A 26,998-nucleotide genomic window follows, 5' to 3' on the forward strand; every position below is an offset into this window, starting at 1 on the left:
GAGAGGGAGCATGGGAGTGGAGTTTGGGAGCTGAGGGAGTGGTTGGGCTTCTGCCCATAGAGAGGGAGAGATGGGTGGTGGGCCACATGTGGGGCCCACGTGTTAGAGAAAAGGGTCTATTTTAATTGCAAATTCTATTCTTTTCTCTCCCAAAATTCTTTCTCTCGCCCGATTGACTTTAAACAAATTGCACTAGCGTTCCAAAATAAATTGCCTCAAAACTAATCATGACGCTAAAGACGTATAATTTGACTTAATCATGCAATTATGAATTTGGGACGTGACATGGTTACTCCATGAACAGATCTTAACATGCTCTGGACAAGACCGCCAACATCCAACATATAGAGATTACCAATATCCAACAAAACCAATATTCTTGTCTGGAACACATCCACATGCCAAACATCAAGACAAACTTGCTCAGACCCTACTTTTCAAGTCTAAGTATTTTACCAAAGTTCATCATTATTAACCAAAACATATTTTTTTCTATGTTATCCATGAGTAAACGCAACTAAGCACATTCTATGTATAACATGAAAACCAATCTATGGCTACAAGTAAGATTGAGGAAAACTAGTAAACCCTAACAATGGGATATCATATTTGACGAGCATGCAATTTGTAAAACAAAACGTTATAAAAGTAGGCGCAAAATGATCAAGGACACTTGCCTTCTACATTAAATTGCTCGAAATCCCCTAAGTCTTGATCCTGAATATTCTCGAACGCCTTCGGGACAAACTCCTCTACACACGAATAAACAAGCAACACTAAGCACAAACACTAAACAAAGCAAAAAAAATTAAGCAAACGCTAGAACACGCTACAACACGATTTTTGGAAGATTTGGGCGTCAGAACCGTCCAAATCAGAGCAACGAGACGAAAACCGCTAAACGAATTTTTAAACGGCTAAAAATGACAAAAACTTTTTTTCTGAAACTAAATCTAATTTTTAAAAGGCCTAAAACATTATTCAAAATTTTCTAAAATTATTTTATTGCATAAAACTGATTAAAATAATTTTATAGAATTTATTTACATTTTTCTAGAAATAAAAATAATTTATATGCAACAAAACATTTTAAAAGAATTTGCTTTACTAAAGAAACATATTTAATACATTGTCATAATTCATCTATATTTTCTAAACCATTTTCCAAAATAAGGCATTTATTCTAACATTTTTGCAATAATTTTTACCTAGAAAAACATTAAATAACGTTTACAGAAATAAAAACAGAGCTAAAACATTTATATAAACCATTATTCGTTCACTGAGACCAGACATAGTCTCTCAATAAAGAAGACCAATTACTATGTATCATTAATACAATTAATTTACAGAGATCAGCCATAGCCTCAAGATAAAGACCGCTGCTAAAAGGGTTACCACAGGCGGCACCAGGGGCGTGCCAATTTTCTAGTCTTATCCCAAATATGTGAAGGTTCAAAAGATTGACTGGTCAAAATGAAGTTACTGTTTCTTCAAGAGATTATAAGTTCTATTCACCCCGACACAAGTTCAGACGCTCTCCGCAGCCAGCATTTGGCATCCCTGTGACAAGTGTAAGTTGTATATTTGGCTTCAGATAATGCAAGGATGCAGCCAACACGAGTAACTTACTTGTATTATTATTAATCTCTTCTTTTTTGTTTAGGCTTTGCCAGAGGACGAAAACTCTCCATTGGTTTGTTCTTCAGGATTCCGTCCACCAAACAAGGTAACTATACGTTTTTGCCTTGCCTCATGGTAATGGCAAGTAGCAACATACATTGTACAAATGATTTGGCCTTCTGCCCTGCTGATTTTTACTTGTTATTTGCTCATTCTTGTTGCGCCATGACCAAATAAATTCTCATATAGTGCCCATATTTGGTGCCTTGTTCTTGTTTATCTACCAATCCAACTTACTAGCTAATATATAGCTTGTTGTCTTCCAGATACAAAATCAGCATGATCATTGGTTGCAGGGCAAATCGATTGCCAAGGTGGCTCCTAATCTTATCCTACTTGTTCCTCGCCGCACCATCAATCAGAGAACTGTGTGTCAAACTCTGCAAAACGGGCGGTGGATTGGAGATATCATCGGTGCATTTTCTGTTAGTGTCCTTGATGAGTATCTTCGGTTATGGGATCTTTTGGCACACATCATTCTACAACATGGGGCTCAGGATCAACACTCATGGAGGCTCACAAAATCTGGTCTTTACTCTAGCAAATCGGCTTGCAATGCTTACTTTGTTGGCTCCACCAGATTTGCACCTTGGAAGCACATTTGGAAGTCCTGGGCGCCGCTGCGATGCAAGTTCTTTGTTTGGCTTGCAGTCCTTAATCATTGTTGGACTGAGGATCGACTGGCGAGAAGGGGATTACCACATCCGAGTGTCTGCCCTCTTTGTGATCAAGCTGAAGAAACCATACAACACCTTTTAATTTCATGTGTATTTGCTCGGCAGGTGTGGTTCATCGTTTTCCAAAAGTTTGGACTGCACAATTTAGTCCCCCAACCGGATACATCTCCCTTGTCTGGCTGGTGGTACAGGGTGATCAAAGGGGTCGATAAACAGTCCAGAAAAGACCTAAATACCTTTATAATCCTCATCATGTGGGAGTTGTGGAAGCATCGTAATGATCGCATCTTCAACAATGTCTTACCATCCTTGAATCTGATGGTCAGGGATGTGCAGATGAAGGACTATCTGGTGCGCTGCCGGGGCCAAGGGCCTTAGATCTTTGGTCATGGGACTTATCTAGGGACTTGTCTAGGTCTCCCTCCCGGGTTTGTTGTTTTGGCTTGTGGTCGCCTTTTCCCTGTTTGTGGCGCTTTTGTTTTGGTCTACTGTGTGTTTGTGTGTGGTGTGAGTGCGTATTGTTTCGGTTATTTTTCATTTGTAACTCCTTTTTTCCTTCTTCAATGAAATGACACGTAGCTCTCTTGCCCGTTCGAGAAAAAAAAAAATACAAAATCAGCATGAGTCAACATCGAAGAGACATATTGAACAGCTAGAAAATCAACCTTATTTACACCTTTTCTATCAAGCAGAGGAGGATACCATTCAGCAAGTTAACATAGTACCCAGTTTCCTCCCATTCATCAATGTACGAGCGCTCCACATCTATCAGATAATCCCCAACACCAGCAGCAGTCTTATTTATCTCAGCATGTATTCTTGCTTGCAAGCTGGACAAGGTCATCTTGGAGGACGCACGCATCTTGTGAGTAACCTTCTTCATTTAGCATCGGCAACAGTTACATGGTGCATAACTTATCATTTTTTAATCATGATTTGCACTTGAACTACATTTTTCCTCACAAAGAGCCATGTTGGCTTGGGTTTGTACACCAATCCTGCCTGCACCTGTTATGGTTGAAGAACTGAACAATAGATTAGCAATTGAACATAAGTTCTACTGTCCTTAATCCCCGTATTACTGCCTCCAACCATTGTTCTAGAAGTTCCAGTAGATTTCATAGTTGTATGGTTGTGCTATCTAATGCAACATTTTTTATTTGTTGCCTTGATGATACCATTTTTATTTCAGCCAACCAGCCCTGCGAAGTTCTGTGATGAATGTGGTTCCCCATATTTAAGGGCAACATCAAAATTCTGCTCAGAGTGTGGCACCAAGAGGCTAGGCATTTGATGTGACTGTCTTCATCAACGTGTATATATCTGACGTTGTAGTATTCTACTCTATGTTTGATAAAAAAAAATAGTGTATGTTTCGAGTGTTGTAGAAGCCTATCTTTCAGATGACTCAAGAAACACTAATCATCATTAATCAAATTCATTGCTCTAGCATCTGTAGATTTAAAATCTTTCCTTGAGGTCAAGGCCATGTTTTGTTATCATCCTTCGTCTATGTTAGTCTTTTTAGGTCGTTTTTTCTTCATGCGTGTGGCGCGTTTCTGTTTCTAAGTGTTCTTGCTGTAACTTGTTTTCCTTCTTTTTAATGAAATGATCCGCAGCTCTCTTATATGTTAAAAAAAAAATCCTTCGTCTATGTTCAGTAAGTAGTCTATCTGTGTCCAAATTTCTCTGGTGTTTGATTCCATGCAGGTGATGATATTTCATAAGTTACACAGCCGAGCAAGCATATGGCTCTCATTATCACCCAAGTGCACAACAGGCAGTTGCAACTCGCGGTTACTTGAAAATTGTAACTCTTACCCTGTTTTTATCTTCTCTGGTAGCTCGAGGGTTACATTCCCTGCAATATCCTTCTGGTTCGACATCTGTAAGCTGAAGAGTTTCAATCCTTTACGTTTGCTGCATCTTACACTGTTACTTTTCAGCTCCTTGATTTCCTTTTCTGATGCTTGAACAATTTTTCATCCTCCTTTACGGTTTCCAGTCGGGTGTCATCATCCGGCCTCTATTCTAAAAAAATGGGCGTCATTTTCCCATCTCTTTCACTTCCACAAAGTCCTTTTCCATTCTTTCTCTCTTTCCTTTTTACAGCTACAAAGTCCAAGTTTTTTTCTGAACTGAAATCGAAATGATATGCTGTTTTCTGACAAAAGAACTTAATTTGGCCGTTTATAACAAAGTCGGATTGCTTGGTTTGTCACATTTTTTCCCTTTTCTTTTACAATCTTGAGTGTGTACTGTGACGCTTTCGTTGAATCTGACGAACTCAAATATATTTAGTTAGGCCACTCAGCTTGTTATCTTTGAGTCGTTTTACAATCTTGTTGTTTCTTTGTTTATGTAAATTTGATGACACAAGCTTCTCTAGATCGTTCTATTTATTGAGGAAGCCGACTGCTCGCTTATAAAAATAAATAATGACAGAAATTTAACAACAACTTTCCTGAATGCAAGCACGTGGAGACTTGTATGCAGCCAGACTTGTATGCAGCTATGTGTGTTCCTATTCATCATGATGTTGATGATGTTGTCTGGACAAGGCTGGCAGGTTCTATTTGGATCACAGGATGCAGTTTTATATTGATCACTTGGATCGTGCAAGAGAAATAAACAAGTGTACGCCGACAGGACAAATTCATTTTCGTTTCTCTTTTGAAAGGGCCTATCTGTATTTGTAAGAAGACACGGCATGGCGTAAAGAAACAGGCAAAAACAGACAGCAAGGCCTTGAGTCGTTATGGCTTGCCACTACTCGTCAATCGATTTCTTAATGTACATACATCATACTATACATGTAGGGATGCATTAAATCTTGGTCAAGTGGAGGTTGTGTATTCCTTTCGTGTATGTATCAGATGTATGTATACATGGTACAGTTGTACATACCGGAAACTTTCCATTCCATGTCAGCAACCACCTCTTCTGAATTCGGATGAATGTGCTGACGCAATCTCAAGCAACTAGGGATCAAAACCGGTAAAAACAAATTTACTTATCGTTCAGGTCAGTACATGTATTATTGGTCTATGAAGCAAAAATGTGCCTTGGTTTTTGTTTGCCAAAGAGTATTTCCTTGACCGAATCCAGTCCAACCAACGTATCAAGTGAGCATAGTTTGTTGTTTAGGTTTTTTTTTAATCTGTCCATCCGATTTCGAGTCTCAATATGAATATTTACACTTATGAAATGACTATATATAGAGGCGTTTTGACACCAAGTTAATATAAAGATTTAAAATTGTACTTACTTCGTCTGGAAAAATCCAGCCAGCCGTCCAAGCCAAAATTTCCGGTGGAAATGGACCCATCACCCATTGCTTGTCCTACGCACTCTTCTTAGTTGTACACGCCCTGACCTGATTTTTTGCCCACACGAAAAAAAAAGCTTTAATTATTACTCTTTGCTGTCGTGAAATTCAACCGGTAGCCTCGCCACACCCAAAAAGGAAAAGTTCCTTCATATTTGTTGCAGTTACACCCCTCTTGGTGCTCGTAATGAATAACAGCAATTCACCAGGGGCCTGGGTGTCAAGAAGCTCTGACTAAATGGGGACTGAGCAAACTGTCCTTGCTAAACTAAATGGGGTCGTTACAGGCGAGGCAATCCCACCCGCCGTTTCTCTTCTTCCTAAACATAAAAATGGCGCATCCTCGATTCCTCCTGCCCACCTAACAGCATGATGTTTTTTTTTTGTCTGAATCATCCAGTTGATATTTGATCTGATCAAATAAAAGTTGAGCCATTCCTGACAGGGACGGGGAGATCCAAAAGCTCCCTGCTGCTGGTTCTTGCTTTGTTGCAATTGGAGCAATAGGGAGGGGAGGAAGGTGGTAGCCATCGAGGTGGTGGCATTCGCTGTCGCCACCTTTAGCTATCACCTTCCTCTTCCTCCGCCTCCTCCTCCTGCTTGCCCCCAACCTTCTTTCTCCAACTACAGGTATGCCTCAATTATTCTGCTCCTTCTGTCAGATTTTTTGTTTCCTTCCATCTTTGAAGCAAGCTGCTCTCGATCTGATTAGATGATTATTATGTTCTTGTCTCTTTCTAGTCTTGATCATTCCAAGATTCGCTAGCTATTCAGTAATTTTTGCTATTGTTCCATGAATGATCCAATGATTTTTTTCATCTAGTGTAAATTTCCTCTTATCTATCGGTATCATCTTCCAAAGAGGGAAAAAAAACTCTTTTGCAAAACCAACATGTCCAATGAATACATAAACTCCATGAAACCAATGAATTTTCGACTTAGTTGATCCTCGCGGAGGCTCCGGCTCTTGCATATTTGGAAATCAGTAATTTCCTTTGTCTTGGTGATTCTTTGCTGTTTTTGCTTGAAGAAAATCCCGTTCAAAGGTGCGAGCTTTCTGTCCGCGTGCTGATAAAAATTCCTACTTTCCCTTCTGCAAGGGCTGGATACCTCTGGGCAAGCTGGGGGGTTCCATGGCGATGGTGCTCGACTCCTTCGTGAAGCGATGCACGGCGTCACTGGAGGACTTCGCCGGCCAGGAAGCCTGCGCCGCCCTCGGTATCGGGGACGACGTCAGGAGCCTCCTGGCCACGCTCTCGCGCATAGGGGCCATCGTCTCCCACGAGGAGCAGAGGAAGGTCCTGAGCGCCAAAGTTGACGCATGGGTGGCGCAGGTGAAGGATGCCATGTACGAGGTCGACGACGTCCTCGATATCTGCATGATCGAGGGTGGAAAGATCCTCACCGACGCCCACACGCCCACGCCCAAGGTCCGGTGCTCGTTCATGTTCTCCTGCTTCAAGCATGCAGGCCCCCGAAAGTTCCACCATGAAATCGGTTTCAAGATTAGGAACATTGATCTTAGGCTGAGGGAAGTCGAGGAGGAAATGCCCAGGCTTCCTGCTGGATCAGTGCACTCCGATGCAAAAAGGGATTGGTTCAGTAATAACATCTGTAAGCAATGTTATGACACGATTAAGCCTCATGCAGTGGGAGCACAAGTTCAGAAGGCAGTGGGTAGCCTCGTGCCAAGGATGCTTAGAGAGGGCAAGAAGAAGGTGGATGTCTTCGCCATTGTTGGTGCAGTGGGGATTGGCAAGACAACCCTTGCTAGGGAGATATACAATGACGGCAGGATGACTGAAAATTTCCCGATTTGTGTGTGGGTTAAGATGTCGAAGGATTTGTCAGAGGTAGCTTTCTTGAAGAAGATCATCAGGGGTGCCGGTGCCAATGTCGGGGATACAGAGAACAAAGAGGAACTCCTCGGCCTCCTCAGTTCTGCTCTTTCAAAGAGGTTTCTGATTGTCTTAGATGACTTGGACAACCCAGGTATATGGGACAATCTGCTCAAAGATCCGTTGGGAGATGGTGTGGCGAGAGGCAGAATACTGATCACAACACGTAATGAGGAAGTGGCGACAAGCATGAAGGCAATTGTCCACCTTGTTGACAAAATGGACACGGAAAGTGGCTGGGCATTATTTTGCAAACAAGTTCTTCCAGAATGCAATTCAGAAGAGCTTGCAGCATTGAAGGATGTTGGGATTAACATCGCAGAGAAATGTGATGGTCATCCTCTAGCAATCAAGGTCGTTGCAGGTGTCCTAAGGTCAAGAGGCAAGAGCAAGGCTGAGTGGCAGATGGTCCTGGAAAGTGATTCTTGGTCCATGCGCCCGATCATTCCAGAAGTACCACAAGCTCTGTACGTGAGTTATGTTGACCTGCCTTCTGAACTAAAGGAGTGTTTCCTCCATTGCTCTCTGTATCCAGAAGAATGCCCCATTCAGCACTTTGACCTTGTGCGGCATTGGATTGCTGAAGGCATTGTAAATGCCAGGGACAACAAGTTACTGGAAGAATCAGCTGAAGAGTATTATGTAGAACTGATAAGCAGAAACTTATTACAGCCTGATCCTGACAATGTTGAACAGTGCTGGATAACCCATGATCTTCTTCGCTCACTAGCCCGTGTTTTGATAGCAGAGGAGAGTATTTTAATTAATGGTCAGCAGAAACCGAGCACGAGCTCATTGTCAAAGCCCCGGCATCTCACGTTGTGTAACATGGAGAACAGTCTGGAGGATCCAATTTCACTGAAGCAGAAGATGAGCATAAGGTCACTGATGCTCTTCAAAAGCCCAAATGTCAGATCAATAGATCTTCTCCTCGAGCCGGCTCCATGCTTGCGTGTATTGGATTTGAGCAAGACAGCAATAGAATCCCTCCCAAAATCCATTGGCAACTTGTTATATTTGAGATACCTCAATCTTGACGGAACTCAGGTCAGAGACATACCTTCTTCCATTGGCTTTCTCATAAACTTGCAGACCTTGAGCCTTCAAGGTTGCCAAAGATTACAAAGACTTCCTTGGTCCATCAGGGCATTGCTAAAACTTAGATGCCTTTGTCTGGAGGGAACTTCCCTAAGCTATGTACCAAAGGGTGTCGGTGAATTGAAGCATCTTAATTATCTATCTGGTCTAATCATTGGTCATGACAATAACGGACCTGAGGGTTGTGACTTAGATGACCTTAAAACTTTGTCAGAATTAAGGCACCTTCATATAGAGAGTTTGGATAGGGCTACTTCAGGTGCTGCTGCACTTGCAAACAAGCCATTCCTGAAGGATCTGTACCTCTCTGAGCAAGCACTGGTAACAGAAGAACAACAACATGAAGAACAGGAGAATCAGGAGAACAAAGATGAAACTGGGAAAGAAGAGAAGGAAGAACAGGAAGGAAGCAGTGGCCAATGCAGTGGAGAGGAATCAGCCAAAGCCAGTGAAAAGATATGGAATGAACTCACCCCACCCCAGAGCATCGAGAAGCTACTAATCAAGAACTACAAAGGTGTAAAGTTCCCAAATTGGATGAAAGGTCCCAAGCTAGGAACCTCCTTCCCCAGCCTTGTGTTTTTGGATCTTGACAACTGCATGTCATGCACTAGACTGCCTTCACTTGGCCTGCTGAATCAGCTCCAGTCCCTCCAAATCTCAAATGCGGACTCAGTTATCACCATTGGTCCAGAATTCCTTGGCAACACTGTACTTTCACCAGCCATTTCATTTCCTAAGCTTGAGGTTTTAAAGCTCAGAAACATGAAGAAACTGGAAGAGTGGTCTTTAGCAGTGGAAGAGAGCCAGGTACTGTTACCTTGTCTTAAGTCACTGCACATACAGTCCTGCCATAAACTGAAAGCTCTACCAGAGGGCCTAAAGCATGTGGCGCTGTGTGACCTTCGTGTGGAGGGTGCATATAACCTAACAGAAATCAAGGATCTGCCAAAACTATCTGATGAACTCCACCTCAAAGATAACAAGGCACTTCAGAGGATCTCCAACCTTCGCATGCTTCGTTCCCTCATTATTGACGATTGCTCAAAACTGAAGCATGTGACGGGTCTTGATGCACTCCAGCACCTCAGACTAGTGTTTCTCCCATCCACCGAGACATTTCATTTTGAAGAGCTGATCATCTTCTGGAGTATCACGTTCCCACGGTGGTTGGAGCTGCTGATTCAGAAGTGCAAAGGCCTGCGACGGTTTGAGTTGCAGTGCAGCCTGCCATTACTCAGGAGTTGCCTGGATGGTGGCAAGAACTGGCACATTGTGCAGCAGATCCCTGAGGTGCGCATCATAAGCTGTGATGGCAAGAGATACATCCGGTACAACAAGAACCGTCGCATCTACCACACGAATGCTCAGTCTGAAGAATGAAGCCTTTCTGAAAATCTTGGTGCGGTATGTTCCTCACACCCTTCAGTTTTGCTCATCCTGTCTAAGTTATCCCATTATATGGTATGGTATAACAACAACTTCAACAAGTATTTTGTGTTCCTTTCTCTTGCAGCCACTGGTTTGTTCTGGTACAACCACACGTTTTAGTTGTCCCTGTCGATTGTTCCCGCAGTTATGGTATAACAACAACTTACACAAGCATTTTGTGTTCCTTTCTCTTGCAGCCACTGGTTTGTTTTGGTATAGCCACACGTTTCAGTTGTCCCTGTCGATTGTTCCGGGAGCTTGTATTTATATTGCGAGTTTTGTATTCTGATCACGACTGATCCAGGAGTCTTTGTTTGTGTTGTGGGCCTTTTGTTCTTATCACTCTACCGACATATAAAGTGGAAATGGTATGACAGTTTGATGCGCCCTGAGGAAAGTATGGTTCTTTGGTGAATCAATCTGCAGATGCTCACGTTTTCTTGTCACTCTGAATATGGGCTTAATCCTTCACCAGGACTCAATATGTGTAATTATTTTCTGTTTCCTGGTTATGGTGAACTGTAAATTGTAAATATTGAGTTTGATGGATTTTGACGAGTACTTAGTATTGGCGATTATATACAGCCCCCCCCCCCCCCCCCTTGGTAAAAATATAATTGGTATGTTATATTTAACCAGTCACCCTAAATGCTCGCAAATTTACGATCTACATGGGTATGTCTGAATTCTGTGAGCTATAGCGCAACAAATAGACCTTACATGTACTAAGATGTATCTGTAAGCTACAGTGTGGCTTACCAGACCTTAAACTCATGTCCGGTTCCTGTTTCGTTCGCATGTGTTTCGCTTCCAGTATTTCGTCTGTGTTCCGCTCCTCCGTGTGGGCTGACGTCCCGCACTGCCGCGTGCTCTTGTATAGGTCCATCTGCCGTGCATGCTCTCGTGTCCGCTCCGGTGTAGACCCGCCTGCCGCGCATGCTCTGCCTACACCGTAACTAGTCAACAGAAAGTAGGCCTAATTCTCAAGTTACAGCATGGCAGCTGTGACTGGAACGTTTTCTAGTAAGAATTTTTGGAATATGGCGTGTACTAGTAATAACTGGTAAGTGGTGACATGCTAAAATGTGCTTCGAAATGCATAGGTCAGGTTCAATTGAAATCCATCCAAATCTTTAAGTTATATAATAGCAGTTTGAACTGAACAAGCTACGAACTGAAAATCTGGGATGAAAGCATTGCCCTGTAGAAAGTATTAACCATGAAACTATTTGCGTGTGGTCATCATCTCAAGTGGCAGAATGAGTACACTGTCACACACAAAAGTCATCCAAATCCAATCCGACAAGTCGATGGCACACTACCTTTTAGACTGTTTTTCATTGCTTGTAACCTTCAATAACTGAAGTTATTTCCCCCTGATTGTGCCTTTCTTGCCTTCCATGTTTCTTCAGCATAACTTCTCCCGAGCAATGTGCTTTCTCCCCTGAGCTTAACCTCCCCTATCTTCCATTCCAGCTGGTGTCCACAAAAAGAAAACTTTTGTCAAGAGAGGAAAGCTTCCTGCTCTCTTCTATAAATCGTTGTTCATGAACACCCAACCAGTCACAACTTCACAGCATTCCTCCTAAGTTTCCTCACCGATCCGACATAATTGTTCAAAGCCATATCCACCCTCTTTCCAACTCTGGTTCTCCCACCATGGCCTCCAAGCTCAGCTTCAAGAGAATGGACAGCATCGCAGAAAACATGCCCGATGCGCTAAGACAAAGCCGGTACCAGATGAAGAGATGCTTCCAAAGGTACTCTTAAACTTAGAAATCATCAATGATGAGATTGAATGGATTTTATTTTGCAATTCTAAAATCTGGGGTGAAAATGTTTCAGGTATGTATCCAAGGGAAGGAGGCTCTTGAAGAATCAGCAGCTCATGGAGGAGCTGGAGAAATCACTGGATGACAAAGTCGAGAAAGAAAAGCTTGTAGAAGGCTTCCTCGGTTACATTGTTTGTTCGACGCAGGTGATCTTGCTTTAAAAATGCATACTTCTCTTTTGCGGCAAACATTAAATTTGATGGAACTGGCCTTATTAACCTGGGAAACCTTATTTTCGCAGGAAGCAGTGGTGCTACCACCGTATGTCGCATTTGCTGTCAGAATGAATCCTGGCATCTGGGAGTACGTAAAAATTCATTCTGATGATCTGTCAGTAGAAGGTATTACACCTTCAGAGTACCTGAAGTTCAAGGAGACCTTATATGACGAGAAATGGTATGCATTCTTAACCAATCTAATATAATAGGAGTCTCTCCATTGATCAGAAACGTAAGTTGAGTTCTCATGGAACTGAATAAATGAATTTTAGGGCCAAGGATGACAACTCATTGGAAGTTGATTTCGGGGCTCTTGACCTCTCGACACCTCATCTGACGCTGCCTTCATCCATAGGAAACGGGCTCCAGTTTGTTTCCAAATTCTTGTCCTCAAAACTGAGCGACAAGCCTGAAAGCATGAAACCGTTGTTGGACTATTTGCTCACGCTAAATTACCGTGGTGAGGTAAGGAGATCAGCCATTCTCCTCATAATGGTCCAGAGATTATCAGAAGTTTAAAATAACCCACTGAGTTAACTCATACCTTGAATGAACACGCAGAAGCTGATGATAAACAATACCATCGACACGGTGAACAAGCTTCAGACAGCACTGCTCCTCGCCGAGGTTTTTGTTAGCGGGCTACCAAGATACACTCCATTCTTGAAGTTTGAACAAAGGTAATCTCCATCTCAAGTTGATAAAATTCTTTGTGCAATGGTTATGCATAGTGGCTAAAGTTTCTGAATGCAACGGCATTGCAGATTTCAGGAGTGGGGATTGGAGAAAGGATGGGGCGACACTGCTGAAAGGTGCAAAGAGACGCTGAATTACCTCTCTGAAGTGCTCCAAGCACCGGATCCTATCAACATGGAGAAGTTCTTCAGCAGAGTTCCATCCATATTCAACATCGTCGTCTTCTCTATTCACGGTTACTTTGGTCAAGAAAAGGTTCTTGGCTTGCCAGATACTGGTGGTCAGGTTGTCTACATCCTGGACCAAGTCAGGGCCCTTGAAGAGGAGTTGCTGCAAAGAATCAAGCAGCAGGGTTTGCATGTAACACCAAATATTCTTGTGGTAAAGTTCACTGCATCATCATCCTGGTCATTTGTAATTCATGTCATCTTATCATAGAACTAGATGCCCTAATGGCTGCTATATATATATTCCTGTAGCTAACAAGACTGATACCAGATGCCAAGGGTACAAAATGCAATGAGGAGCTGGAACCAGTTGAAAATACGAAACATTCAAGCATACTCCGTGTGCCATTCAAGACCAAAGACGGGAAGGATTTGCGCCAGTGGGTGTCCCGGTTTGATATCTACCCTTACCTAGAGAGATATGCCCAGGTTTGTCAGCTGTGAATTCTTATACCTTTGTGGGGTTTACTATTGTGTGAATGCTCACCTAGGTTATTTCAGGATGCTTGTGCCAAAATTCTTGACATTTTGGAAGGCAAACCAGACCTGATCATTGGCAACTACACCGATGGAAACTTGGTGGCGTCCCTCATGTCAAGCAAACTTGGAGTCACTCAGGTGGGGAAAAATGGGTCATCAAATTGAACCCTGCAAGATTTCTTTTGCTATCAACAAAAATTTGGTATGACGCACCGAATGATCTTACTGACAGGGGACAATTGCACACGCTCTCGAGAAGACAAAGTATGAGGACTCAGATGTCAAGTGGAGAGAGCTAGACCAGAAGTACCACTTTTCCTGTCAATTCACTGCTGATATGATTGCGATGAACACTAGTGACTTTATCATCACTAGCACATACCAAGAAATTGCTGGAAGGTAGGTAGAACGTATCTTACTGTAGCTCCAGTGCTCTAACAACTTTGAATTACTTAATCCTAGAAGCCTCAAACCTGAGCATATATATGATGCAGCAAAGAGAAGCCTGGCCAATATGAGCACCACTACGCATTTACAATGCCGGGGCTTTGCCGCTTCGCCACAGGCATCAATGTCTTTGATCCAAAGTTTAACATTGCTGCACCTGGCGCAGACCAGTCCATCTACTTCCCCTTCACACAGAAGCAGAAGCGGCTGACAGATTTACACCCGCAGATTGAAGAGTTGCTCTACAGCAAGCAGGACACTGATGAACACATGTAAGCCCCTTGCAAACACATGAACTCCCGTTCATTGGACAAATTAGCTAACAGTGGTGATGTCATGAAATCAGAGGATATCTGGCAGACAGAAACAAGCCAATCATCTTCTCAATGGCAAGGCTGGACAAGGTGAAGAACATCACTGGACTAGTGGAGTGGTATGGCCAGAACAAGAAGCTGAGGGACCTTGTGAACCTTGTCGTCGTTGCAGGCCTGCTGGATGCTTTGCAGTCCAAGGACCGAGAAGAGATAGAGGAAATCAACAAGATGCACAACTTGATCGACAAGTATCAGCTGAAAGGACAGATCCGCTGGATCAAAGCACAGACTGACCGTGTACGCAACGGTGAGTTGTACCGTTGCATTGCTGATACAAAGGGTGCATTTGCTCAGGTATGCAACAACTTCGATGCTGTTAGATCATGAGTAATATATGCCCCCCTCTGAAAGTTGCAGAGAATAGGACCCAACTCTAATCTTATGATGCCTATGGTTTCAGCCTGCACTTTATGAAGCATTTGGGCTGACTGTCATTGAGGCGATGAATTGCGGATTGCCAACCTTTGCAACAAATCAGGGAGGACCAGCAGAGATCATTGTCGATGGTGTCTCCGGTTTCCACATAAACCCAATGAACGGCAAGGAGGCTAGCAACAAGATTGCAGAGTTCTTCCAAAAGTGCAAGGAAGACCCAAGCTACTGGAACAAGGTGTCTACTGCTGGGCTTCAACGCATCTACGAATGGTAGGCACCGTAATATGACTGACCTACCTCTTGTACAATTAGTCCTCTTGGACCCATCTAATGAAAAATAAAAACTAACCATGTGTTGTTATACATGATGGCAGCTACACATGGAAGATTTATGCAACGAAAGTACTGAACATGGGTTCAATGTATGGCTTCTGGAGGACTCTGAACAAGGAAGAGAGAGTAGCCAAACAGCGCTACCTGCAGATGTTCTACAATCTTCAGTTCAGGAATCTGGTAATTTCATAATTTAGATATCTGATGCAATGATGACAATGCGATCAAGATTGAAACAAAAGGAAGTCTAATCAATGATCATATCGTCCCTGCAGGCAAAGACTGTACCAAGAGTAGGCGAACATGCTCCGCAAACCTCAACAAGCGCAGCGCCTAGTGCAATCACAGAAAGACCGAAAGAAAGGCAAGTGTGCCCACTCTTAAGAAATTTACTGAAGAGAGACCGGGGAAGCAACTGACTGACCCGTTTGTTTTCTGAAAAATCTGGGTTCTGCAGAAAGCCACAGACTCGGATTCAAAGGTGAGGATCCTGTTCATCTTACATGGATTTAACTGTGAAACAATTAAATGATGAGCATTGGATTAAATTAGCCTGCCTTCTAATTCTTGAATTCTACTTGTTTGCTTAGGATCATGACCAGCTTGTTCGGGCAAAACCCTTCAACCTCTGATTAGAACAGCTTCAGCAGGAGATTTAAAATGATACCCTGAAGGCAATATACTCACAGCTGAATTATTCCATTGAAAGCAGAGTGCATTGTAAAGTGATTGGAGTGAGATTTGTATACATGTGTGATTTTTATTGTGTTCATTGTTGATTGGAGAGATGTAAAGAGATGGAACTGTACATGGTTACAATTGATAATAATACAAGGATTGAGGAGTGTTAAATGCAAGAATGCACAACACGAAACATGTGGAAAATATCTAAGCAATTGTTCGATCTATTTACAAGATGAAGAATGTTTTGACTGAAGATCTGAGATCCGTGAAGCATTATTCATCTACTACCATGAATTTATGGGCCAGTTTCAAGTAAGCATTATTCATCTACTACCATGAATTTGTATACATGCGTTTTTTTTTTTTGTAATTCTTGCTGGAAAATTTAGAGCGTCATTGGCCACTGAGGACTGAATGTTTCAGATAATGGCAAGAAAATTAAGCAAGAGAACTTGTATAACAACGAACCCTAAGATAAATATATGCAATCAAACATCGATGTGAAGTAACTATCATTCAAGAAGGATGAAATCAAGAGCAACTAGTAACTACGAAACGGAGAAGCTCCAGGGACGCTGCTGCAGTGAACCTGTTGTACGCTTTCTCCTTCGATCCGCTGCACTGCACTGCACTCCAGAGTGTTTCAAACAAGACCAACCACGCCAAATCACTTACCTGCGCTTCAAATCACAACCAAACGATTCTGCAAAAAAGAATGTGGAGCAGGGCGATACATCGTATCATCATCTCACAAAATCTCAATCTCAAATAAATTCTGCGAAGAGAGAGAGAGAGAGAGAGAGAGAGAGAGAGAGAGAGAGAGAGAGAAACTTTCATGGGAGGTGGTCGGGCGGAGCAGTGGAGGTAAGGGGAAGTGGACGTCGGGAGGAGAGCAAAAGGAAGGACCCCGGGAAGGGCAGACCAGGCGGCGAAGATGGGATGGGGATGGGGACCTCTGCTACTAGGACATTCATTTCTTCAACTCTTGGAACTGAAAGATATTGGAGCCTTTATGTTTGATTTTGATAAACCAAGTCAAGTTATGTCTTGATTTATATATAATGAGAAATTAATAATATTATTATTTTGGTTTTAAAATGTATGAGTATGTATTTGTGCTGTAATTAAGTTTTTAACTAACTAAAGTTGTGGAAAAAAATAGACTTGATGTTTTTTTTCTGAATTCAGAAAAATTACACATGTGAGATGATCCCGTGTTCTAAAAATTGAACATGACGGATGGTTCAGCGTTCAGATGAGATTTACATTAGGCAGCAATACGCGCTAGAATTTTTCTTGAAAAGAGGTTACAAAATCGGTTTCGGTAGACTTACACTTGCCGGATGGTCCGACGCTTAAAGAGTACACGTCAGATGCTATGTCGGAGCATTTCTTGCAGAGATGTTGCAAATTGACTTCGATAGAATTGAACTCAACGAATGATCCGGCAAAGGAAAGCAATGCATGTCAGACTAATTCCTGCAGAGATTGTGCAGAATGAGGGTATGATGGAATTGAATGCACCGAATGGTCTGGTGATGAGGTTTGGCAACAACGGAATATGTGGTGTTCACGTTTTCTATGGGATGTCTCCTTCAAAAGAGATTTTAATTTCTTCTAAGTGGAGATGAAACTGGAGATATGTGTTTACCTGTCTCATGCTGTGTAGATGATGGATGCGACTTAGTGACCAACAGCGAGATGATCGGGGCTAAACGGGTGCTTGGTGCCAAACAATCGAGGAGGTCGGACGGAGTAAAGGGTAGTTTTAAGGTGTGCATGTGGAGATCAAGCAAAATGTGAGATGAGGATGAAGACGGTGTGTTGATAAAATCAAACGAAGAAAATACCGGTGCAAATAACAATGCGACTCGAGGGATCAGGAGCGGAAGAGAGTTGCTTGCAATCAAAATAGTAAGATGGAATACACGCGTCGACATCGAGATACTTGCTTAAGGCTTAAGAAAGTGATAGTGAGTCACACTTTAAGAAACATACAAGATAGTTTCATGATTTAACCTCAAAACCGTGAACAGACAAAGTGTACGTAGCATCATCATAAAACTTATATCGAGATAAAACTAAATCATAAAGAAGTCATGACCATCCATCCCATGAGAAGAAGAGTCATCCAGATAGCTAAGTCGAGATAGAATTTGATTTATCCAGGTTTTGAGAAGGCCGAAGCACTTGGTAAGATATGGGCCTATCATCATAAAACTTATATCGAGATAAAACTAAATCATAAAGAAGTCATGACCATCCATCCCATGAGAAGAAGAGTCATCGAGATAGCTAAGTCGAGACAGAATTTGATTTATCCAGGTTTTGAGAAGGCCGAAGCACTTGGTAAGATATGGGCCTACTTGGGCCGCATTTGCCAATTGAGACCATTTGACCCTTCTTGCTCTAAAGAAGGGAGCATAACCTTCCTGTCTTTTCTGTCAAAAGAAATCCTCTCTTTTTTGTTCTTTCAAATCCAGAGAAGTTGTTGCTTTTAGTTTACAAAAAATTCTAGAGGAAAATCTCCAAGCTAATGCCCCTCTTCTCTCTGTCTGTCTCTCTCCAGACTCTAATCATGGAGGGCCGAGCGGAGAAAAGAGCATCTTCAATGGCTCGGCAAAGCCAAATTAGGCGATTTGGGCCAAAAATAAGCTTCGACCGACTCCTATAGCATTCGGTATTTTGGCGGCTCGCTGTCCGCTCCGTCTGGCTCGCCACATCTAGCAATTGATGTAATATTAAAACCCGTATCTTTGTCAATATTCCATCCAAGGAAGGAAGAAGAAAAGAAGAGACGCTCACTTGGAATTTGATTTTTGAGAAGGCCGAAGCACTTGGTAAGATATGGGCCTACTTGAGCCGCATTTGCCAATAGAAACCATTTGACCCTTCTTGCTCTAAAGAAGGGAGCATAACCTTCCTGTCTTTTCTGTCAAAAGAAAGCCTCTCTTTTTTGTTCTTTCAAATCCAGAGAAATTGTTGCTTTTAGTCTAGAAACAATTCTAGAGGAAAATCTCCAAGCTAATGCCCCTCTTCTCTCTCTGTCTGTCTCTCTCCAGACTCTAATCATGGAGGGCCGAGCAGAGAAAAGAGCATCTTCAATGGCTCGGCAAAGCCAAATTAGGTGATTTGGGCCAAACAAAAAGGCTCCCACTGACTCGCTATAGCAGTCGGTATTTTGGCGGCGGCTCGCTATCCGCTCCGTCTGGCTCGTCACATCTAGCAAACGGGAGAGGACTGGCTATAACACTACATATGATGATTATGGACTAAATCAAAACAATTGTCTTCTGTTGCTTCACTAATCTTAAAAACTTTTTATTTATGTTTCATAATCTATGTGCAACATATTTTAATTGGATTTACTAAAAATCCTATGTAGAATTTAAACTATTATTCTCAAAAAAATAACACTTTTATAATTTGTAACAGTCGTTAGGGCCTCAAATAAATTTTTAAAAAAATAAAAAAAAAATCACAAATATTCTTCTTATGCAATGAACTAATTTCTAAAATTATTTTGAACCCTAGGTTATATGATGAAAAATGAGTTCCTTTGTAATGTTCATTTATACATATTTTTATATATAGAAAAAAAATATAACTATTGAAAATATAGTGGTTGAAAATATTTTTTATAGAATATTAATAAAATATAGATAAGTGAAATTCAAATAGCGAGATTTAAAAAATCGGTTAGAACATATAAAAAAATAGATATAAAAATATGAGATTTAAGAAGTTAATTGGAGACGCTCAAACGTGACATGGTAGGAAAATCTCTCTGTCACCGGTGTTTCTTTTTGACTGAAAAATTGGGCGGCGGATAGGCATTGACTTTATTGTGTCCTTGCCTGGCGGCTCCCGCATCCGCATGCACATCACCCCGGTTCATGCTCATTTTGTTGAGTGTATTTTTTCTATCTAGATGTGTACTTTTGTTATACAAAAGTTGAGAATGAATTCTTGTATAGTTATATTATTTTGATGTAACGATGAGAGTTAATAAAGTTTATATTTTTAAAAAAAATATAAGCCAGACAATAGAATTATTCGGAAAAAAAAGTCAGCCAATAAATGGAACTCCAAGAAATAAATAGTTATACGAGAATAAAGGTCAATGAATAGTAATATGTAAGATTAAATTGCAGAGATTAGGTCTAGGTGTAAGCGAAGTTTTAACATAACACTATCATATCCGGAGTCAAGGCCAAACTAAAGTGCAACAAACTTTTTGCAATATACCTAGTTCCACCTTGCACTACAGCTAGTGTGTAAGCATAGAGTCAATATACAATAACAAAGCTAATCTGCAAAAGAAGAGATACAGTGTACTCCAACAGTTCTGGAGTCTAGCCAGGTCAAAGCCAAACCAAAATCCTACGCGTTTTCTGTTACTCCACTAAAATGCAAATGCAAATGCTAGTGCTGCTGCTAGTGACTGCCTGCGCACCTCACCAAACTTGCAGCTAGCCACATATCACCACCGGATTACAAAGTCAAAAGGTTCCATGCATGAATATGAAACTTTGGTACGTTGGGTAAGGGACCTCTTGTTCAACTTGCAGGAATATGAAATGCTTGTTGAGTTCACGTCGTTTAATCCCTAAGCTAAGCTTTCGCAGCTATAGGAAATATTGTATTTGGAAAAACCCATACAAGATTACAGGGCAACGTAAGGCCGTGCAACGTTGTGAAAGAAAATTCAGCAGCACTCGATCTGCTAAATATCCAGCAAAGCCAAACTCCAACGGCAACTGTTGTTGCCGCGAATACTGTATAAACAGTGAGATGAAAAGTGAAAGGCACAGCAATAAGTAAAAAAAAAAACACTCAGCCAGACCATCACCATTCGTTACTTAGCGTGCGTTTGGTTGAAGGACGAGGTTGAATAGGATAGTAATATTTATGTTTTTTTAATGGGATAATCTAATTTTCTGTTTAGTTGGGATGTATGTGATGAGTTAGTTTTCTATTTGATTAGTGTAATAAGAATGAATATGATGAGCTAGTTTTCTGTTTGGTTGGTTGGATTAGAGTGGATAGAATGATTCATTTATATTTATAGTACATTATATGAGAAAAATATTAGTGATTTTTTTAATTTTTTAAGAATTTATTTGATATATTAAAAATTGCTAGAAGTTACAAAAATAGATTTTTTTAAAAAAAATTAATTAAATATTGGCTCATATTTTTTATCAAATCAATTAAAACAGGTTGCTAGTGAGCCCTACTTTAATCGTAAAAACGTTTAGAATTTTTAAACTTTTAAATAAAATCATGAGTTAAATAAAAAATCATAATGCACACAAGGTACAAACAAGTACGAAATTGGATGGCTCCGTCCAGCCGTTTTCACTCGGATGGCTTGGTCCAGCATATTCGCTTCCCCTAACCACCCCATCCAACGCATCCTCCCATCCAAACACGAAGAAAAATGGACGGCCATCTCCCGGCTCCTTCCGTCCGTGGAACCAAACAGACGCCCTTAGTTACCTGAAGCCACGAAATGAATGCCATGTCACCGGGGGCCCACCATCGCTTCACGCCACGTAGGACAGGCCCAGCGGCGAGGGTGAATCCGGACCTTTCCAGGTGTCGCCACTGAGCGGCCTCCAAGAAGGCACGCACCCTCAGCACTCCATGTGAGCTTGGCGATAAGCTTATCTATCCTCACCCTGCTTCGTCTGGCCGCCCTCCTCTCCACGTCCTCGTCCGTCTCTCTCCCTCCCTCCTCCAGAGTCCAGAGCATACTACACACAAACCAAGCAACAAGTACACAGCGTAAAGACACAGATTTGTCCTAGTATGCAGCAACCTTAGAAGCAAACACCCATCACATATGTTTCATTCATGATTATCGCAAGGATCTAGCCGTCCAAGTGTGCAAGTGCAGCCACTGCTCTTGCTTTATGGTGAACTGGATGGATGCGCACGGAGCAGATGCAAAGTGCTGCATGCTGTGAGACTGAAATCCCGGTCGGAGAGGGACCTAGTGTTGATAAGAGGTGAGTGGCCAAAGCTGTATGCTTCCAGTCCCCAGTACATTCCCATGGAACCTTTTGCCCGATGCGTGTGGTGTGACTCCCACACCTGTGTATGCAAACGCACACGGCAAACCACTGGCCGGTAGTGCGGCCAGCACCCAGAGTGCGTTTGCAACAAGACTTCTTTTCCCCTTCCAGTCATCCCAGAGTGATGAATTCCTCATGTATACCTCCTTCTTGCAGGAGAGGCAGCTGATCTGCGATCCTGTGGTGATTCGTTCCATCTTGTAGATACCAAATGGCCATCATACTTGTACGAGCTGCGTCTCCCGGGCTCTCCGACGCCGTCCGGGACATCAGCGGCAGCCACCATGGGAGTCTCCAGTGCTCCACTCTGCTCAACAAGAGGGTACCAGCGCGGCGGTGGACGCTTTGCTCGCTCAGGTACGCATGCCTTGGCGTCGACCCGGGGGAGGTTGCTCGGAGCTCCGCCGTGTACTCCAGCCTGGCCGTGAACCCGGCAGCGGAGGCCGTCGTCTCATCAGAACAGAAAGTGTATGACGTGGTGCTGAAGCAGGCAGCATTACTGAAACGGCAGCTGCGCGCACAGACGCCACCCGTTCTTGACGCCAGGCCCCAAGAGCTGGAGATGCCGCGCAACGGGCTCAAGGAGGCCTACGACCGGTGCGGCGAGATCTGCGAGGAGTATGCCAAGACGTTCTACCTCGGTACATTCAATCACATCTTCATCTCAGCCACCATAGCCGTCTCTACACGAGGTCCATCTTCTGATGATCATGGAGTTCATGTTTATCTTCATGTCTGGTCATGGCAGGAACTTTGCTGATGACAGAGGAGCGGCGGCGCGCCATATGGGCCATCTATGGTACCTGAACAATCACCATGTCTTTCTCCACTGTTCCATTGCTACCATTTTATGTATCAGTAAATTTCAGCAATGTTACTCAAACCGGAGGTACTAGTTTATTTCTCTTAAAATCACCCCATTTGCATATGCCTATATTTTGCATGCACCACGGGCTGCTAAAGTAAAATGCATATAACAGCAACTTGCAAGAACCCCAAAGAAAATTGGCATACTTTTGAAGTAATGCTGTCAACTAGTTAGTTCTCACTGGGAAATATTATAACGAAAAGAAACATTGATAACTACCATGCAGTGTGTTTGTGGATCTATAGTCAATGTCGAATAAAGGTCTAATGTACTTTTTATGGTCATATCTGTGGAAGCACCAAAATAGGTTTTCGGTAGGCTAAAATGCTACTGAATGGCTTCATCGATACTTTCATACTAAGCGGAAAGTTATGAGAACATATTCTTGACAGTTCAAACTACCTAAGGAATATGAATCTGAAGTACTGTCAATTTTAAATGAGCTACTTGAGACATGACTTTGGGAGTCTCACGAGCAGTATTTCTGCAGTGTGGTGTAGGAGGACAGATGAGCTTGTTGATGGACCAAACGCTAATTACATCACGCCAACAGCTCTTGACCGGTGGGAGAAGAGGCTTGAGGATCTATTCGCGGGACGCCCTTACGACATGCTTGATGCCGCTCTCTCTGATACCATCTCCAGGTTCCCCATAGACATTCAGGTAGCACCTGGTGTATCTGCATATCACAATACCTAGTGAATCCAACTGATATGCTCCTGTTAAACTGCAGTTGTTGCTATTCCTTATTAGTACTAGATTCCGTAGGCCTCACAAATTTAGTGCAAGATGACTAGACCTACTAAGTTGACAAGAAGTAATTATACTGTTTGCTCAACAAATTCTAAGATTTGTCAGCCTTTAGTCTCTGATGCTATAGTTTAGTTCAATGAACCTTGCACTTATTGCAGTGGGCAACTCGAGGTGAGTGTACTAGGAGAGTCGTTGGGTCAAAGATGTTCAACTAAAGAGGGAAATTTGTAGAATCTTTTAGAAAGAACTGTTGCTTTGCTTCAAAAAAAAAAAAAAAAAAACTGTTGCTAGAGCACAGCCTCACAGCAAATCATGGAGGGAAAGGCACCAATTCAGATTTAATTGTATGCGGTTGGTAACGTGAATTAATTGGTATGACCTTTTAAAAAGCAAAAGGTAATTGACACGAGCATCACAAGAAGAAAATAAAAGGATATGGGTAATGATCTAGAAGGGGATGAATTAGAGAATAAGTCCAAGTTCAGGGACATACCAGCATTCTATTAGTCTAACATGATTACGAGAACACCATCAGTTTTGGTTAGTGGTTCTACAAATTATGCTGCGCATACCAACATTCTTACATGACTAAACTCTTACGCAATGCACATGTGTCAGCCATTCAGGGACATGATTGAAGGGATGCGGAGCGACCTTAGAAAGGCGAGGTATAAGAACTTCGACGAGCTCTACATGTACTGCTACTATGTTGCAGGAACTGTCGGATTAATGAGTGTACCTGTGATGGGCATCGCACCTGAGTCTAAGGCACCAACTGAAAGTGTGTATAGTGCTGCCTTGGCTCTCGGAATTGCAAACCAGCTCACGAATATACTCCGGGATGTTGGAGAGGAGTAAGTACCAAAAAATCGTTTTCTCGCGGATTTGCCGAGAACAAGGCATGAACATGTAAAAAAATAGCACAGTCCTAAACATTTCCATTGTGGTTGTCATGTTTTTTAGTGCAAGACGAGGGAGGATATATTTGCCACAAGATGAACTCACACAGGCAGGGCTCTCTGACGAGGACATCTTCAATGGGGTCGTGACAAAGAGATGGAGAATTTTTATGAAGAGGCAGATCAAGAGGGCTAGAATGTTTTTTGAGGAGGCAGAAAGAGGGGTGACTGAGCTCTCGCAGGCTAGCAGATGGCCCGTAAGTTCAACGACTTCACACTGAACAACAGTACAGCATTCTTGCTTCTTCTTTAGCACGATAAGTGATGGATTTCCTTGTTCCACTGCAGGTTTGGGCCTCTCTATTGTTGTACCGCCAAATACTCGATGAGATTGAAGCAAACGACTACAACAACTTCACAAAGAGGGCCTATGTTGGTAAAGGGAAGAAATTGCTAGCGCTTCCTGTTGCGTATGGGAAATCACTACTACTGCCGTGTTCATTGAGAGGTAGCCCAGACCTAGCCGCCAGAAAAAACAAGACAAGATGATCAGGTTAGGCTAGATAGAAATAGGGCGATGTCATAACATCAGCCCAACTCAAATTAGACAATCTGGTGAATTGGTGGAGTTATTGTTGAGGTGTATCATATGAACTGTTGGGGGCAAGCACAGATAAAACACTGCAACCAACCTAGATGAAGATTGAATGTATGCATGTATATCCTCTTGGAACGTATGTCTCTGAAGAAAAGAAGGACACGAATACTAGTTTTTTATCCCGGATTTGGGGCAAACGAAAGTAATGTTCTGCAATTTCTAAAGCAAAATGGTGTCTTGGTGAGCTTAGAAGTTTAGTTACAAAAACCAGGTGACGTCGAGAGGCCATTTTTAGATTATGGTTACTTGGTATCTACATGCATGTGGATAGATTCAGATTGAAATTGTGATCGACTCCCCAAGAATAGAAAATGTGCCTCATGAGATTAATGAGAATGAGCAACAGTTGAACGATGTAAAGAATCTTCGATGCTAATAACAGACATTGCTATACTTTCCTAGTTACGACATGCAGATCGAAGTTTTTGGGGACACAACGACTGGGAGGATTCTGGTGAGTATCACGGCAGAACAAATTTAGCAGTCGTGCTTGAATCTAAAGCTCTCATGCCCGGCACGTTTATTGTGGTTGTAGGCTGTCCTGACCTAGTTAAGATAGTGCTTGGTTGAAAGAAATATTGGAGTACCATAAATGTAATAAAATGTGACGCCTGTTTTCTACCTTTTTTCTTCGTCACGTGCGCCCCATCTATAATCCCCAACCCCCCCCCCCACCCCGCTCCTCCTGAAACTGCCGCCCCCACGTTCCAACGAGCACGCACAATTGCCGTTTCCACAACAACCTCCACCGCGACTATAAACCCCGCTCTGACCTTCGATCGATCTCCCTTTCACCTCAATGTGCTCAAGACCCTATTTTCCATCGGTTTTACCCCACCCGAGAGCGCTTGTGCTGCCGCCGAAGCTCCACCGCACCCCGTCATCGTCACCGGGATGCTCCAGCCTCCCCCGATGCCGTCCGAGCACGCACCCATGTTCTCCGTCTGCACCTTGTTGTCCCCGATCACTCGCAGTCGAGTTTCAATCACCGCACGGAGCTCTAGCCGCCGCCAAATCATCCCCAAAGGTCTCTGCCGTCGCTGAGCTGTTGGAGACAGCCCCGACGCGAACTTGTCCCTCAAACGGGTTATTTGACCTTACCCCTCTATTTATAGCCCTTGAGAGCTTCTTTGGCCCTTAAGTTTCTATTTTTCCAAAATACCCTTCATCGGTAGTGCAATTCTACTTACCACTGAGACATTTTGGTGCAAATTTCGCTCCTTCCATCGAATGGACATAGCTTTTTCACGACTTAGCTTTACCTTGACGCAAGCTTCACGATGATGCCACGTAATCCTCCAGTCCCCCTGTGATTTTGTGGCCAAACTGCGAAACCCTAGAACGTTTCTCAAAGTATGACCAGTCGCCACTTGCTTTGCTTTAAGCAAGCTCTCTAATGTCGATATGTGTACTTTATCTTGCGATCTTGACCATCGACAAGTCTCTCTTGCTCTCGATCCCTCGAGTCGCCTTGTCATTTGCATCGGCATCCCCTTCACTTGATTTTGTCAACACACCATCTTCATCCTTCTCCATCCATACTTTGCTTGACCTTCACATATATTACTAGGATCACCCTTGACTCCGTCCGGCCTACTTGATCATCAGGCATCAAGCCTTCCGCTTGGTCTCGGTCATCTCGTTGTCGACTGCCGAGTCGCATCTATCACCTGCACACTATAAAACAAGCAAAAATGTTTCTCCTGCTTCAAAACATCTCCAGGTTCGCTCAAAACAAAAATTCTCAACTAAAAGCACACCCTGTAGAAATCGTGAACACCAGATATTCCGATGTGTTCTACATCTGAACATCGAACCATCCAGTGAGTCCAACTCCTTTGTGCACTTAAGAATCTCGCCTCTGCAAGAAAAGGTCTGATGCATTGCTCCGGTATTCACTGTCTAGTCACCAGAACATCCGATGACTTCATCTCTCCAGAACACATTGTTCTAATCCCT

General features: G+C 42.6%; 4 protein-coding genes and 1 long non-coding RNA gene across 10 annotated transcripts; 4 read left to right on the forward strand and 1 right to left on the reverse strand.

Moving 5' to 3' along the window:
- The first annotated feature begins 553 nt into the window (after positions 1–553).
- On the forward strand, positions 554–3,852 carry LOC133931081 (uncharacterized). Its single transcript, XM_062377908.1, has 5 exons — positions 554–563; positions 1,483–1,574; positions 1,667–1,729; positions 1,950–3,225; positions 3,553–3,852. The coding sequence occupies exons 1-4, from the start codon at positions 554–556 to the stop codon at positions 2,736–2,738; spliced, it is 954 nt and encodes a 317-aa protein (XP_062233892.1). The 3' UTR covers positions 2,739–3,225; positions 3,553–3,852.
- Positions 3,853–5,952: 2,100 nt separating this feature from the next.
- On the forward strand, positions 5,953–10,491 carry LOC133931192 (putative disease resistance RPP13-like protein 1). Of its 3 annotated transcripts, none has more exons than XM_062378023.1 (3): positions 5,953–6,318; positions 6,789–10,091; positions 10,201–10,491. In XM_062378023.1, the coding sequence occupies exon 2, from the start codon at positions 6,822–6,824 to the stop codon at positions 10,065–10,067; it is 3,246 nt and encodes a 1,081-aa protein (XP_062234007.1). In that variant the 5' UTR covers positions 5,953–6,318; positions 6,789–6,821; the 3' UTR covers positions 10,068–10,091; positions 10,201–10,491. The 3 variants fall into 3 exon arrangements, with proteins under 3 accessions (XP_062234007.1, XP_062234009.1, XP_062234008.1); XM_062378025.1 differs by having other exon boundaries at positions 10,313–10,491; XM_062378024.1 differs by lacking the exon at positions 5,953–6,318 and adding an exon at positions 6,329–6,673.
- Positions 10,492–11,739: 1,248 nt separating this feature from the next.
- LOC133883272 (sucrose synthase 7-like) lies at positions 11,740–15,971 on the forward strand. Its single transcript, XM_062322544.1, has 15 exons — positions 11,740–11,875; positions 11,961–12,093; positions 12,189–12,343; positions 12,438–12,630; positions 12,727–12,845; positions 12,930–13,242; positions 13,341–13,517; positions 13,590–13,706; positions 13,801–13,967; positions 14,063–14,287; positions 14,362–14,683; positions 14,790–15,034; positions 15,139–15,277; positions 15,373–15,578; positions 15,688–15,971. Exons 1-14 carry the CDS (start codon positions 11,775–11,777, stop codon positions 15,514–15,516), a joined length of 2,550 nt encoding a protein of 849 aa, XP_062178528.1. The 5' UTR covers positions 11,740–11,774; the 3' UTR covers positions 15,517–15,578; positions 15,688–15,971.
- Positions 12,497–16,772, reverse strand: LOC133883273 (uncharacterized). Its single transcript, XR_009902844.1, has 4 exons — positions 16,371–16,772; positions 15,522–15,610; positions 13,000–13,191; positions 12,497–12,574 (listed from the first exon to the last, which is right to left on the reverse strand). It is a non-coding gene; the product is annotated as an uncharacterized LOC133883273 (long non-coding RNA).
- A 4,710-nt stretch (positions 16,773–21,482) lies between these two features.
- LOC133931194 (phytoene synthase 1, chloroplastic) lies at positions 21,483–25,181 on the forward strand. Of its 4 annotated transcripts, none has more exons than XM_062378026.1 (7): positions 21,483–21,795; positions 22,066–22,502; positions 22,610–22,660; positions 23,220–23,392; positions 24,101–24,336; positions 24,446–24,638; positions 24,730–25,181. In XM_062378026.1, exons 1-7 carry the CDS (start codon positions 21,716–21,718, stop codon positions 24,928–24,930), a joined length of 1,371 nt encoding a protein of 456 aa, XP_062234010.1. In that variant the 5' UTR covers positions 21,483–21,715; the 3' UTR covers positions 24,931–25,181. The 4 variants fall into 4 exon arrangements, with proteins under 4 accessions (XP_062234010.1, XP_062234012.1, XP_062234011.1 ...); XM_062378028.1 differs by having other exon boundaries at positions 21,484–21,795; positions 22,018–22,502; XM_062378027.1 differs by lacking the exon at positions 21,483–21,795 and adding an exon at positions 21,802–21,937 and having other exon boundaries at positions 22,018–22,502.
- Positions 25,182–26,998: the final 1,817 nt, after the last annotated feature.

Source organism: Phragmites australis, chromosome 10 (assembly GCF_958298935.1).
Source record: "Phragmites australis chromosome 10, lpPhrAust1.1, whole genome shotgun sequence".
NCBI lineage: Eukaryota > Viridiplantae > Streptophyta > Magnoliopsida > Poales > Poaceae > Phragmites > Phragmites australis.

Coding starts and splice junctions, on each gene's coding strand:
- LOC133931192 (XM_062378023.1), top strand. CDS start 6,822: ATGGCGATGGTGCTCGACTCCTTCGTGAAGCGATGCACGGCGTCACTG.
- LOC133931081 (XM_062377908.1), top strand. Junction 1,575..1,666: donor TTGGCATCCCTGTGACAAGT/GTAAGTTGTATA, acceptor TTTTTTGTTTAG/GCTTTGCCAGAGGACGAAAA. Junction 1,730..1,949: donor GATTCCGTCCACCAAACAAG/GTAACTATACGT, acceptor GTTGTCTTCCAG/ATACAAAATCAGCATGATCA.
- LOC133931194 (XM_062378026.1), top strand. CDS start 21,716: ATGCGCACGGAGCAGATGCAAAGTGCTGCATGCTGTGAGACTGAAATC. Junction 21,796..22,065: donor GGACCTAGTGTTGATAAGAG/GTGAGTGGCCAA, acceptor TCCATCTTGTAG/ATACCAAATGGCCATCATAC. Junction 22,661..23,219: donor CGCCATATGGGCCATCTATG/GTACCTGAACAA, acceptor GTATTTCTGCAG/TGTGGTGTAGGAGGACAGAT.
- LOC133883272 (XM_062322544.1), top strand. CDS start 11,775: ATGGCCTCCAAGCTCAGCTTCAAGAGAATGGACAGCATCGCAGAAAAC. Junction 12,344..12,437: donor ACCTTATATGACGAGAAATG/GTATGCATTCTT, acceptor AATGAATTTTAG/GGCCAAGGATGACAACTCAT. Junction 14,684..14,789: donor CAAAGGGTGCATTTGCTCAG/GTATGCAACAAC, acceptor CTATGGTTTCAG/CCTGCACTTTATGAAGCATT.